Source organism: Apium graveolens, chromosome 11 (genome assembly GCF_009905375.1).
Source record: "Apium graveolens cultivar Ventura chromosome 11, ASM990537v1, whole genome shotgun sequence".
Taxonomy (NCBI): Eukaryota; Viridiplantae; Streptophyta; class Magnoliopsida; order Apiales; family Apiaceae; genus Apium; species Apium graveolens.
In genome coordinates, this window is record NC_133657.1 from 68,632,906 (window position 1) to 68,646,621 (window position 13,716).

The 13,716-nt window shown below is 36.9% G+C and overlaps 1 protein-coding gene across 1 annotated transcript; it reads right to left on the reverse strand.

Moving 5' to 3' along the window:
* Positions 1-1,510: 1,510 nt before the first annotated feature.
* Positions 1,511-2,931, reverse strand: LOC141695583 (uncharacterized). Its single transcript, XM_074499819.1, has 3 exons — positions 2,569-2,931; positions 2,344-2,511; positions 1,511-2,242 (listed from the first exon to the last, which is right to left on the reverse strand). Exons 1-3 carry the CDS (start codon positions 2,929-2,931, stop codon positions 1,511-1,513), a joined length of 1,263 nt encoding a protein of 420 aa, XP_074355920.1.
* Between the last annotated feature and the right edge of the window lie 10,785 nt (positions 2,932-13,716).

The following is a 13,716-nucleotide window of genomic DNA, read 5'->3' on the forward strand; positions in this document are numbered from 1 at the left end:
CCTATAAATGTCTTGGTCATTTCAATTGGAAAGCAAAAAATGGATAAGGGTAAAAAAAGATCATCGTCAAGCACATCTAAGTCCATTTGGCGTCAGTTTAGTATCGCAGAATGTATCGGTCGCGGAAAGAAAATGAAAGAAGATGAGAGTGGCAGAAAGAAGAAGAAGTGCGTGAATCAAAACATTTTGGGGAGATAAAAGCTGACAAAGAAAAGCTCTGAAAGGCTTATAATGATCGGTCCCTTCCGGAGGACGAACACATCCGTCAGATCGATGAAGTGTATAAAAAATATAACAAAATGGAAATTAACCTGATTGAAAGAGAATATAGTGAAATTGCATGGTATGTTGAAGGTCATCAGGCCTGGCGTGACGTTGGAGAAGATGCGGATGAAGAAGAGGGTGAAGTTGTGGAGAGTGCAGGAACTGATGAGGATCAATATGTTGTAAATTTTGCAGATTTTTAAGTTCTTTCTTATGTTTGTTGTATAATTTTAGTAATAATTTGAACGCCTAATTGGAATGTGTGTTTTGAATGGGATAAACCTGATAGTAGTTCCATATTTTGAAGCTCGAATGGACAACACAATAACTAACTTTTGCATGTAATGTTCGAGATAGCAAGATAGAAAACTTAGATTATACAAATGACAATGGTAGTATAACATTTGAAATGAAGCTAAGAAAATGCAATGAAGCTAAGAAACGACCAAGTAGAAGTTCATGTTGTTAAGTGTGGATGCCCTGGAATTTCTTACTACGCTTTGTGTGACCTTCTTGGTTGCATACACTACATTTCTTTCCTAACCGTGGACCATCAATCTCCGTTCAAATCCGCACCGATTGCCCCTTATCTCCACATTTTTGCTTAATTTTCTTCAATGATTCATCCGCTACTAACTTTCCATACCCCTGCCAAAGTGGGGGTAATTCATAGTTCCACTATTCGGTTGGTTCAAAGGGATAAATAATTGGCCAGTACAAGTTCTCCATTGTCTAGTTTTTATGGAAATTTTCAGTAAAATGATCCCAACTCAGTCCATGTCTTATACAACCAGCCATTGCGTGAGAGCACATTATGTGATGCGTCGCCCATTTTCCACACGTGCACGTATGGTCGTCGAGGTTGACGACCTGGGTCTTACCTCCCTTTACCCTTCCCTTAGCAGTTGTGTATTGACGTGTAACTATTTTCAAGATACCACGTGCACGGTGAAAAGTAATAACCGTATGTCCAGTTGCCTTTCTTTGAATTTTTGCTAACCAGGCGGCTGAACGCGCACATAACTGTTGACCCTGTTGCACACCATCATCTACTTTATTTCTATGTGTGTTAATAATCGTGATCGCCTTGTAGAAGAGGTACTCCATCATCGCTGTTACCGGAAGGAAACGAGCCCTTCTTATGTTTCTGTTGAAACCCTCAAGCATGTTGGTGGTCGTTTGACCATAGCGAACACCATTATCGTGGGAAAGTGTCCACCTCTCAACGAGTATTCTTGCAAGATAGTCAAGGGCAGGGGGAAATTTCACCAATCCTTACCATGTATGCATCATGCTTGGAGACCTGTGTGGTTGTGCCAGCTTTCCACATCAATTTCTTTAGTTCACCGCCAGGGTGATGATGGCAGGAGTTATTTCGAGCATGCAGTAGACAGAACCTATGGATGCCTAATGGCTCAGCAAATCCGTTTTGAGGGTCTCTTACTGCAGAAAGAATAATGGCTTCTCGATCAGAGATGATGCACACGCCGGTCCTTTGGCGACAGACATGTCTCCGAATACGTTGCAGAAACCAAGACCAGTTCTCGTACGTCTCCTCATCAACCAAGCTATAGCAAAGAGGAAAAGGGTGGTTGTTTGAATCTACACCCATGGCAACAAGCAGCTTGCCCCTATATCTTCCCTTCAAGAAAGTCCCGTCTATTGAAATCACAGGACGTGCATGTTGCCACCCGTCCATCATTGCCTTCAAACACCAAAAGATTCGCTTGAAAACGGACGTGCCCCGTTCCTGAGCATGAGGCACGGCATCGATCTCAACAATGGTTCCAGGATTTGTCTTCTTGATGGCTGCAAGAAATATGGGAAGAGCTTGATATGTTGTAGCCCAACTTCCATAGACTTCCTCAATGGCTATTTGTTTGCCTCGCGACACTTTCTTGTACCCCACTATATGGTTGTGCTCATTGTTGATAAGCGGGATAATGGTTTTAATGGGGATTTCTGGTGTATCTATCACCTGTTTCACATGTCATTGAGCAGTGTCAAAAAAATTTCATAAAATATTTTCACAAACTATATGTAGGGAAGTTAAATAGTTATGTATATTAAATTGCTTACAAGTGGTTTCACAAGCTGCGAAATCATCCTTGCAGATAACTTCTTGTGATCTTGCAACGGCTGATCAACCAAGCATCTGTGTTCGTCTCTATTGACATTTATCCTCCAATAACCAGAATTATGCATGAAAGCAGCTCGCATCCTCCAGTTACAGCCCTCAGCCCGGCACTGAACAATGAGTCATTCTTTGTTACTCTTTATCATTTTATATGTATGATCAGTGACAATATGAGCACACTTGATTGCCAACAACAGGGTTGCTTTGTCACGGTAACACTTTCCTTCACTCAGTTCCCCCTGATCAAGGTCTTCATCAACATACATATCATCAGGGCTATCTATTATTGGGGTAATATATTTCTCTGTGCGGAACCATGGAGCCCTTGGAACATGATGCTCTTCCCCAGCTGTTGAAAACATGCTAGAAATTTCTGCATTCCTCTCTACATGCCCTCCCCCTTCATCGCTGCCTGATGAATCTTCTTCCCCATCATCATCATGAAGGTGAAAATCATCCTCACTGGATGAATTATCTACAACTTCATCTGCGACGAGGGATAACCGCTTACCCGAACCTCTTCCCACCATCTCTACATTACCCCCACCTTCTTCCTCATTTTCATAACTACTCCCCCTTCATACCCTCCACCAAATAGACTACTCTCCCCTCCTAACCCTCCACCATATTCACTACCCCCTCCATACCCTCCACCATATTGACTACTCCCCCCTCCGTACCCTCCACCATATTCATTACCCCCCTCCATACCCTCCACCATATTGACTACCCCCCCCCATCCATACCCTCCACTATATTAACTACCCTCCCCTCTATACCCTCCACCATATTGACTACTCTCCCCTCCATACCCTCCACCATATTGACCACTTTCCCTTCCATACCCTCCGCCGTATTGACTACTTTCCCCTCCATACCCTCCACCATATTGACTACTTTCCCTTCCATACCCTCCACCATGTTGACTACTGCCTCGTACGTACCCTCCACCTTTTTCGGTTGTTTCGCCTCTATAACCTCCACCTTGAAAATGTAGATCTGACCATCCTGGGTTGACATTACTCCCGTATGTTAATTGTCTGGGTTGTGACCCTAAATTCGGTTGGAAAGAGTACGGGTCATCAATAGCAACTTCCTCTGTTTCGATGAACAAAGAAACATCTCCTTGGACGTTCAGCAACATGGTAGGGATATTTAACATACGGGTAACATCATCATCACTTAATATTTCCATTTGATAAAAACCTTCAACTAAGTTGTATTGACCAAGGTAAGGATACTTTAAACTCAATTTTAGATTCCATTGATAAGAACTAATATTCATTAAATTGTATACAAGACGTTTAAGCTCATCAAAAGAGGTACCAAACCTAATAAAAATCATTTTCTTGGGATCGATAGAGTAGTTGATATTAGTGCCTTCTCGAATTACCACTCCACCCCAAAAAAATTTTACATTCACGTGGCCTTCCATTTCCCTGATTTAAATAAAATATTTAACAAATGAGCAACAGAATTATATATACATATATACACATAATTAAAAGGATAACATACTTTTTCGTATGGGTTGAAGAGAACTATGTGCTGAACATATTTGGTGCATCAGGACATGTATAAATAGTGGAACGGGTATAATTGTTATTCATTGATTGTGTCAATAATTTATGCATACAGATATCTGATCCCATCCGTTTCAGATTTCAGATAAGATTATTGTGTAAGGGAAATCTATTTTTGCCAGATTTTGTGGATAGGAAGTAGAAGATAACGTTTTCCAAATTTTGTAAAATATTTACAAGTTTATTGTGTAAGGGAAAATAACAGAATGTTGTTGCGTAGGAGTCGTTATTATATGTTCGAACTAGCACAAGATTTCATTCGTGCTTCTGGTAGAGAGCTTACGGAAGCAGAAAAACACAGACTATTACAGAATGAGGATTACATTTCCGATGATTACATGTCTGATGAACAAACTTGACAAGAATTATTGTGTTCTAATTTGAGTGGCCTTTTTTCCCTTTTTGGATTTATGCATTCTAGCTCTATATTAGTCGTATCTTTCTTTGTTCTAATATTATTATCATTAATAGTTGGGTGCTCATTTCAGTTTATTTTGGAATTACTGTTTCGTATTAGTAAACAGTTCAGAACCACATGCAACCATTTCCAATAATTTTAGATAAACAGTGAAAAAGTTAAAGTTGAATGACATTTCAAACAGTACATAACAAGTCAAATCCTATACATGACATAAAGAGGAAAAGATAAGGCTTTGTATGTGAAGTCATTGCATATACAGAGTTTCCCTGTCACTTTTCACCAGATAATGAAATTCCATATTTTTGAAAATAATGCAGGTGAGAGTAACAATGACAAGTCACAATCAAGTTTTGAATATGAACTATATTTGTATAGTATGTTTAGCACTTGAACTGTCCTTCAAATTACCTCATGTCTTCTTTACTAAATCACTTATAAATAGAGAGTTACAACCTCATGAAGTCACACTCATCAAAAGTAATTATGTATTCACTCCCAAATTTGGATTATTGTTTTTATGAAAAATTAGTTGTTGAAGCTCACTATTGGAGGGGTATTGACGCAGGAAGGTGATTTATCAAATATCCCGACGGTGCTTACATTTACGAACGTTGGATCGAAGAGCCGCTTGAACCCCGTGCAACATTTCTCATTGAAATTCTTAGGGAAGAAATTACCACAGAGAATGTAGCCCATTCTGTATAAATCCGCGAGTTGCAGCGTGAACTTGAGGAGTCAACGAGGGAATTGCAGAGAATGAAGGCGTTCATCGAGTCCCATACCTGGAACATCAATGAGGATGATTATGACTCCGATGATGATGACTCCGATGATGTAGATGACTGATCCGGTTCATATATTGTTGCCTCTTAATATTTGTATTGTTGCATCATATTCATTTTTATTTATATATCGTCTTATTATTATGTATCGTCTTATTATTCATATATCCTTATTATTCATATGTCATAGAATTTGTGTTTCAAGTCAAGTATTCATTATCAGCAAATTAGTTCATATCAAATAAAAGGCCTCGTCAATAAAAATTATTCCCCATGATACACTTTTGCATGAAACTAAAACATTACAAAAAATTTTTAAAATAAAAGTTAAATTTACGTACTACAAATAAGTTTACATCACTAGTCAACAGAAAAAAAAAATTAAACCAAAATAATTTTCTAGGAATTAATTATGAGATTTGCTAAACATGCCCCCACGTACAAATTGCACACTCGAGTATCTTGGTACCCTTTTCAAAGCCAAAAAAATCATATATAAACTATATTTAAAAAAAATACATACTAAAAAAAGGTTTGCATGACTATCCAAGAAAAAAAAATCACCAAAACAAATTTTTTTCAATTTAATATTAAGGCCCAAAAATAGGTCTCCAACACTAATTTTACTCTTACAAATTGCACACTCCAGTACCTTGGTACCCTTTTCAAAGCCAAAAAAAATCATATATAAACTATATTTTTTTAAAAATAAAAAATACGTACTAAAAAAAGGTTTGCATGCCTATCCAAGAAAAAAAAATCACCAAAACATTTTTTTTCAATTTAATATTAAGGCCCAAAATTAGGTCTCTAACATTGATTTTACTCTTACAAACTTAACAACCTTTTACACCAACTGCAATTCAGTCCAATTCAGTCCGGGGAGGAAAGGAAAAAAGCAAAAAAAAAAAGGTAATTACCCCAGAACGCCACTTCTTCTGGGCCTCTGGGGTTGAACCCCGGAGGAAGTGGCTTTCTCTGCTACTTTTGGAATATTTTGAATAGATGTGCTAAAAAACTGAAGTTCCAGTTGAAACGTGCCGAAAATGTCCGGGAGCCAAGGGCTGCCATTTTTATTTCCGCGCGTGCAGTTAAGTCAAACAGGAGTTTTTTAAAACCAAGCCAATCTTTGATATGCCAATTCCTTCGATAACTCACTTAAAATAATTGTCGAAGTGATAAAAAATGGCAGGTTCAAACACTACATCAAAGCGAAAAATGGCAGTAAAAACAATTCAATATGGCAGCCAAATTAATCCGAGAAACTAATTTAAATTAACAATTTTATTTACTAAACTTTAAGTAATAAATTAATTTATTTAAATTTATAAATTAAATTATTTAAATTAAGTTCATACACTAAACTTATTTAAATTAAATTTATAAGAAAAAATTTCTAAATCAAATTTACTAAATAAATTCATGTAAATAAAATTAATAAAATAAATTCATTTAAGGATCCTGATTTGTGTGTTAGGTCACACACACTGTAGAGGGGGTGAATAAAGTGTAAAATACAATCAAATCGGACTTTTAATATTTCAAGTAACAGAAAACAAACTTTATTGAAACAATAAACTCTGTTACAGTATGAACTGTTACCTCTCAGTGATGAACAAATATCACGAGAGCTGCTAGGGTTACAATGAATAATCTTCTCGAATATGATAACACTTTTAGTGTAAACCCTATATCTGTGTTTATATACTACACAGTTACAAGATAATCGCTAATTGATATGGAATATAATTCTGCTTCCTAAAATATATCAATCAGATATCTTTTCTTCCAAGTATTCTATTCTTCATAGAATTCCTTCTTCATGCATATCTCTTCTTATGTTTATCTCGATCTTCTTTCCTTTAATCAGCTACTGTCCTTATCTGAACGTCCTTCAGCACTTAAGTTCTAATATCCATCTTTCTGATGATTATCTCCTGATAATATAAGTACCGATATCCTTAAGTCCTGACTTCCAGTAAGTACTGATTTATCCTGTTAAAGTAAGATCTGAAAACTAAACATAAATCATATTAGCCATGACATTATCAAATATATCTAACAATCTCCCCCAACTTGTAAATTAGCATAATATACAAGTTTAACAGATATTTGATGATGTCAAAAACATTAAGTACAAATGCATGAGAATTAGACTAGATAACTACAACTTACAGTCCTTAAAGCTTTACCAATATTTAACTTCTGATAACAACTTCAGTCTGTACAAATATCAGAATTTAATCAGTTGTAGATCTTGACTTGGCTTCATCTTCTGATCTCTCTGATGTCAGGAGTTGTTCTGAGATAGTTCTTCAAAAAACATCTCTCAGCATATCTAAGTTCATCAATCATCCTCCTTTTAGCATCTTTAAACTCTGTATTATCTTCACCAATTTGAAAAATTGCAGCCCTAAGATCATTAATCTTTGCTTTTCTTATATCCTGATCCAGTCTGATCAAATAAGCTTTATCAGACTCAAGATTGAATTCCACAGCCCTGTAACCTAGAAAGGTAGTTATAATTTTAGCAGTGTTGGGCTTCATTTCAACTATATCACCCTTGTGATCTCTGTACTTTGGAACATATGTGATGTCAGACTTAACAGAATAAAGTCTTTTCTGTCTCTGAACCTGATCCTTCAAATAGTTTGCAGCACTTCCTGTCAATCTGTCATCCACTTGAAGTAAGAATAGTACATGCTCCAATTCTTCAAAATACTTCAATGGAATGGCATTTTGCCTTATATGATAAACCCTACCATCTGTCATGAAGTACAACAAGATGTATTCTTTCAAGTAGGTATGGTAAACCATTTGTACAGTTCCAGTTGATTCAATCTCTCAGGAGTTGCTCCAATACCTGGTTCACTCAAGGAAGTTAGATCATTGGTAGTGTTATGTATTCTTCTTTCATCAGCACTTCCCAATCCAGTTTTATCTCTTGCTTCCTTTCCAGTAACTACTCTTGCTTCAAAACCACTTGCAGCAGTCTTCAAAGGTTGAGTCTGTTTTGCTTTAGTGAATCCTGGTAGGAGTGTCTTTGGTCTATCTTCTGATATCAAGTTAACTTGAGCTATGTCAAAGGTTACTTGCTTCTTTGGAATATTAGAACTTACTGTATCTTGACTCTGAACAACTTGAGACATGTCAGAGGTTGTTTTAAGAACTTTTCTTGAAGTCAGAGCAAGATCATCCTTTTCATCAGTGATTTCTTCATTCTCAGGAGGCACATAAACCTTGATAGGTTCACCAACCTTTTCTTTACCCTTGGATCTTGGATCTATCTGCGGTTGTGATTTAGCCAATGTTGCTTCAGTATTTGTTCTTTCTTTTATCACAATGCCTTTGAGTTTTGGAAGTGTCTTTTTACCAGAAGCTTCAGATTTAGATGTGACTTTTTCTGATTTAAGTCTGGCTTCTTCTACCATTAAACTCTCCAAGTCCATTCCTGGATTTTCCTGAAGAAATAACTGTCTTGACATTTTTTCATCAAGATCTAAAAGTTCATCAGAACTTATCCTTTTACCAGTAGCAGAACTAATTCTTTTCCCAGTATCAGAACTTGTCCTGTGAATTGTGATTTCAGCTTTTCTTGATGTGAAACCTCTACCTTGACTATGACCTCTACCCATTCCAGAGCTTCCTTGGTCATCCTTTTTATCATCCTTTCCTTTCAGTGTCTTGTCAGGCTTGCATTTGGACTTAATTACTTTCTCCCCCTTTTTGGCATCAGCAGGTAATAAAAGAGAGACAAGCAATTCCACTGAAGCTTGGATTTCAGTAAGTTGAGATTGCTGAGAAGCTTGATTTTTCAGAATATCATCAATCTGAGCTTGTTGTTTCTATTGAGTCTTCTCAATAAAAGCAATCCTGTCAAAGGTAGGTTTGAAGAATTGTTTCTTATCAATCTTGTGAACTTGATCTTGTTTGATAAATTCTTCTCGAATCTTGTGTAGCTCTGCATGAATAGTTGAATGAAGACCTTGTAGATGTTTAGTACTCAATGCAGTGACTCTAAGCTGTGTTTTGAAATCATCAGTAATTAACATCTCATCAGCTTTAGTCAAGTGCTCAGCAAGATGCTTTGCAGTTGGAACACAGGAAACTGAGTTCCATTCCTTAGTCCACTCCTTCCCAGCGGGAGTTTCACTCATGTCCTGCGGGAGTTTCACTCCAAGGCACTGGTGCTTCTCCGGTAACAAACTTCTTAATAAGTTCAGATTTAAGAACAGTTTGTTGAGGTGCATGTCCTGAAGGACCTGCTTCATCAGTATCTACAGTTGGAGCAGCAGCACCAGTATCTCTAGCATTTGCAGCATCAGAACTTACAGAATCAGAATCTTCTGATAGAACAACAGTGTGAGTAGCAATGGAGGCTTCAGCATCCTCTAATTGCTGATCTGGTTCTAAGTTCTGATCAACAGCCATATCCTGATGCTCACCGATATTCTGATCATCAGTATCTAGATGCAGAGAAGGTGTAGTAGATAACTCTGGAGTTTGTACAGCATCAGTAACAGGTGTTGTGGATGGATTAGTTGCTGTTGGAGCTTCTAAGAGAATTACTTCAGGCACAACCAAGTTTTGAACATCAATATCAGCACTTGTGTCTGGATCAACAGGAGATACAGATGGTGTGTTGACCTTTTCAGAAACAGCTTCCTGAGATAGAGTTGATGAAGAAGAAGTGACTTTAGCAAATTCCTTTTCTTGTGAGATCAGAGATTCCTGATCCCCTTCCTTAGCTGCTGCTTCTTCATCATCTGAAACTGGCCTTTTTGCCCTCTGTTTCTTATATCTGTTTGTAGGTATGGATTCCTTGGGAGTTTCAGGAATAGTCATTCTTCTAAGCCTCTTGAGAAGCCTAGATCCCCCAATGCCAGAATCCTTCTGAGAAGTCACTTTCTCAGCTTCTTTAACAACAGGTTCTGAAGAAGGAACCTGTTCCTCAGTATCAGATTCATCTATCAAAGCAATCCTCCTTCTCTTTTGAGGTGTTTGAGGAACAGTCTTTGTCCTCTTAGGTTTGGAAGATGAAGGCTTCACAGTAGGTGCTGAGGATGAGGGTTGAACTGTCTGTGAAGTGGAGAGATAGGATTTGATATATTGCCTGAGGGTTGGTTGAGTAGAATGAGTGGTAGGTGCTGATGGTTGTTGTGGTGTTTGGGAGGTTGTTGTTGGTTGGACATCAGAATAAACAGATCTATAAGTATCAGGATCAGCATTTACTAAGATCTGTTTTACAGACTGAGGAATCTGTAAAGGTCTAACCACTGATTTCTTAGTGTCAGCATTTAACAGGTCATTAAAGTAACATTTTGCAACCTTAAAAGGTGGAGTTGAGGAACTAACTAATTGAGGTTCATCAGTACAAAAAGTATATATAAGTTGACAGAATCTAGCAAAGTAAACAACATTCCTATCCTCTATCATCCTATCCCCAATAAAACCAATTATAGCAGTTGCAAAATCAAAATGAGTTTGGTTTATAATAGCATACCCGATGTGTTGACTCATTATAGGAATAGCATCAAAATTCGAACACTTGTTCCCAAAAGCTTTAGTGATGCAGTCGAAGAAGAAGCTCCATTCCTTTCTGATATAAGCCCGTTTTAACTGCCCAAGCTTTGCCAAACTCTGTTCATACCCCAAACTGGCCATTAACTCCTGAAGAGCTGATTCCTCTGGAATTGAAAAGGTACATCCTTCTGGGAGATGTAGAGCCTTGCGTATTGTACCAGGAGTGACTGCATATGAAGAATCACCCACTTCGAAAACAATACTGGGAGTGTCATGTGTACCACCATTATCAAATTGCCCAGTCCGCCAAAATGTCAGAACTTGTTGGCCCGAAAAGACTGAAGGCTGGGTCAATGCATACCCAATCTCACTGTGTGCAAGAAGATCTTGCACAAAATGCAATTCAGATGGAGCTTCAGCATGATCAAGAATTGCAGCATAGTTGTTTGGAACAAATTTAGCTCCATCAATGATTAAATCCTTTGGTGCCATGAGAAAAATTGAGATTTAAGAATGCCTGTTAGGTGTTTGATAAAATGTTTGTATGAAAAACCAACGTGAGAAGAAGAAAGAGAGTAAAATCAAGTAGAGAGAAAAAGTATGAAAGGAAATAAAAGATTAAAAAATCCTCTCTCTGTCTTACTTATACTCTTAAAAAAATGTTACCGTTGGACACCTGTCAGACATGCAGTAATAACGGATAGTTACTGGGCGCGAGAAAACAGTAATCATTACTTACCCACTTGCAGTTTTTCAAGGAAAAATCGTTCCACTTACCCAGATATTCCATTAATCAAGGTGAAACAATTTTAATTCAGAATTGAAACCGTTCCCACTTATTTAATTATTGTTCACTGCAACATCAATATTCTGAAAATAAATCGAGTGAAAATGACCAAGATAAATCAGATGAGTAAGTACTGATAAAGGAAAATCAGAACTTAAATTAAAACAGAAATTATATGGTCATCAGAATATGAATATGTATCAGGATTTAACAATGCATTAAAATATCTCAGAGACAAGATCTTGAAACAAAAACAAATTTCATTAATATATCAAGAGAATACATTCATGAAATTTAAATTACATCAGAACTTGTACAAGATTTCCCTAAGCTGCTAAACCTAACGTCAACAGCCTTTGTCCTAGCTCAAGAAGCAGGGCAAGGCTGATGATGAAGAAAAATAGGAAGAAGAAAATAAATCATTTCTTCTTCCTACTCTTGACAAACAGAATAGCGAGTCGTATAATTCGCTCTTGCTAGCGGAGAGCTTCCAGCCTCTCCTCCTCCAATCGCTCCAGATGGCGATGGTAGTCCATGTAGAAGAACAGGAGGTGGGTGAGTACCTCCTGGGGAACAGAGTCCCATATCTCATCAGGAATGGCAGTGACGTGCCATTCCTGCTGCCAATCGACACAGCTTAGCTCCATATTGAAAGTTTCGTAGTTCAAAAACATATTTTATCTGACCATGGTGTTTTTGATAGAAAAAAAATATGAAGGTGAGTTTGTGAGAAAAGATTTGATGGGAAGGCTGAAGTGAAGTGGTTGCTTATATAGGCAGGAGAATGCCAGGAGACGCAAAGAAATTTAATGCTGACAGGTAGAATTAATTCTACCTCGTCTCCCCAGACTTGGAAAAAGAAAAACATTCATTGGAAAGAGAAAACATGATTTAATGTGCACAAGAAGCAAGTAAAAGTTGACTGTTCAAGTACGACTACCACTAACCCTAACCATAGTGACTATTAATCTTCCACTTCAACATATTCTGGTTTAAACTGAGACTGTTGTCATATTTTATCCACAAATAAGTCAAGTAAAGAATCAGACTTTAATATCAGAACTTAGACTTATATCAGAACTTAACAGTCATCAGAACATAATTTCTTAACTCGAAAAAAATACCTATCTTAGTAAGTCCTCTCACAAATTCTGATTTATATTCTTCAGAACTTAATCATCAGAACATGCAATTAGAACTTGTCCTCAGAATTTATGCAATGTGACACAATGACTGTTCATCTAAAACAACATAGATCACCACAGTGATTTTCATCATTCATATGGAGTGATTAGTGTGTGCATTAAGCTAAATATCAGATGAAGAGTAAAGTCTGATTCACTTCAGTACATCTTAGAAATAAGGCATAACTAAAACTTTGCTAAAGAGCTGTCATTATTCTGAAACCTACTGTTGAATGAGTTCATGCTTGAGTCCACCTCAACTATTTTGTGCTAATTTTATGCATCTTTTTAAATTCCATTTTACAGTGGTTTCTCAGTGTAAGTGAGTCACGACTGCTTATCAGAATTTATGCTATTATCAGAGTATTTCTCCAGTAATCATAAAGTGTGAAAAGTCACCAAGAAAATATTTTATTTGCTTTTCTGATGCATATTACTTAATACCAGCAATGCACTTGGGTCTTCCCTTCCACATTTTTACTCTAGATCTCAAAGGAGTACCTGATTTTTAATCCTTGATTCTTTTGCTTTTTCTTTTGATAAGTGAGGTTTATCAGCACTTAGTACATCCAACAGATTTACTAGCATCAGAACTTAACAGATGAGTAGCATTATTCTAGTTTGTGACTTAGTAATAAGATAGACAAAGTAAACTCAACTAAGCTCAATGATCAGAATTTGCTTTTGTCAATAGATTTCCACAGAAATAATTACTTCTTACATGGGATCCCTTATTTATTGAAGACTACTAGTTCAGCATCTAGCACAGTTATCCTCATAGGATTGAATAGTTACTTAAACAGATATATCACTTATCAGAGTTTAGAAACATATATCAGACAACAGTCAGTACTTAAACACATTTTTCAATTAAGCACAGAATACACAAAGAGATTAAATTCTGTAAATACTGATCATAAAGTCTGATGCAACAGAACAAAACTAAGCAGATTTAGAGAAAGAACATGAAACCATTCCAAGTTCATTTACCAATCTTGTAAAAGTAGCTTCACACAATGGTTTTGTGAAGATATC

Coding starts and splice junctions, on each gene's coding strand:
- LOC141695583 (XM_074499819.1), bottom strand. CDS start 2,931: ATGGTGGGAAGAGGTTCGGGTAAGCGGTTATCCCTCGTCGCAGATGAA. Junction 2,512..2,568: donor CAATCAAGTGTGCTCATATT/GTCACTGATCAT, acceptor CTCATTGTTCAG/TGCCGGGCTGAGGGCTGTAA. Junction 2,243..2,343: donor CGCAGCTTGTGAAACCACTT/GTAAGCAATTTA, acceptor CATGTGAAACAG/GTGATAGATACACCAGAAAT.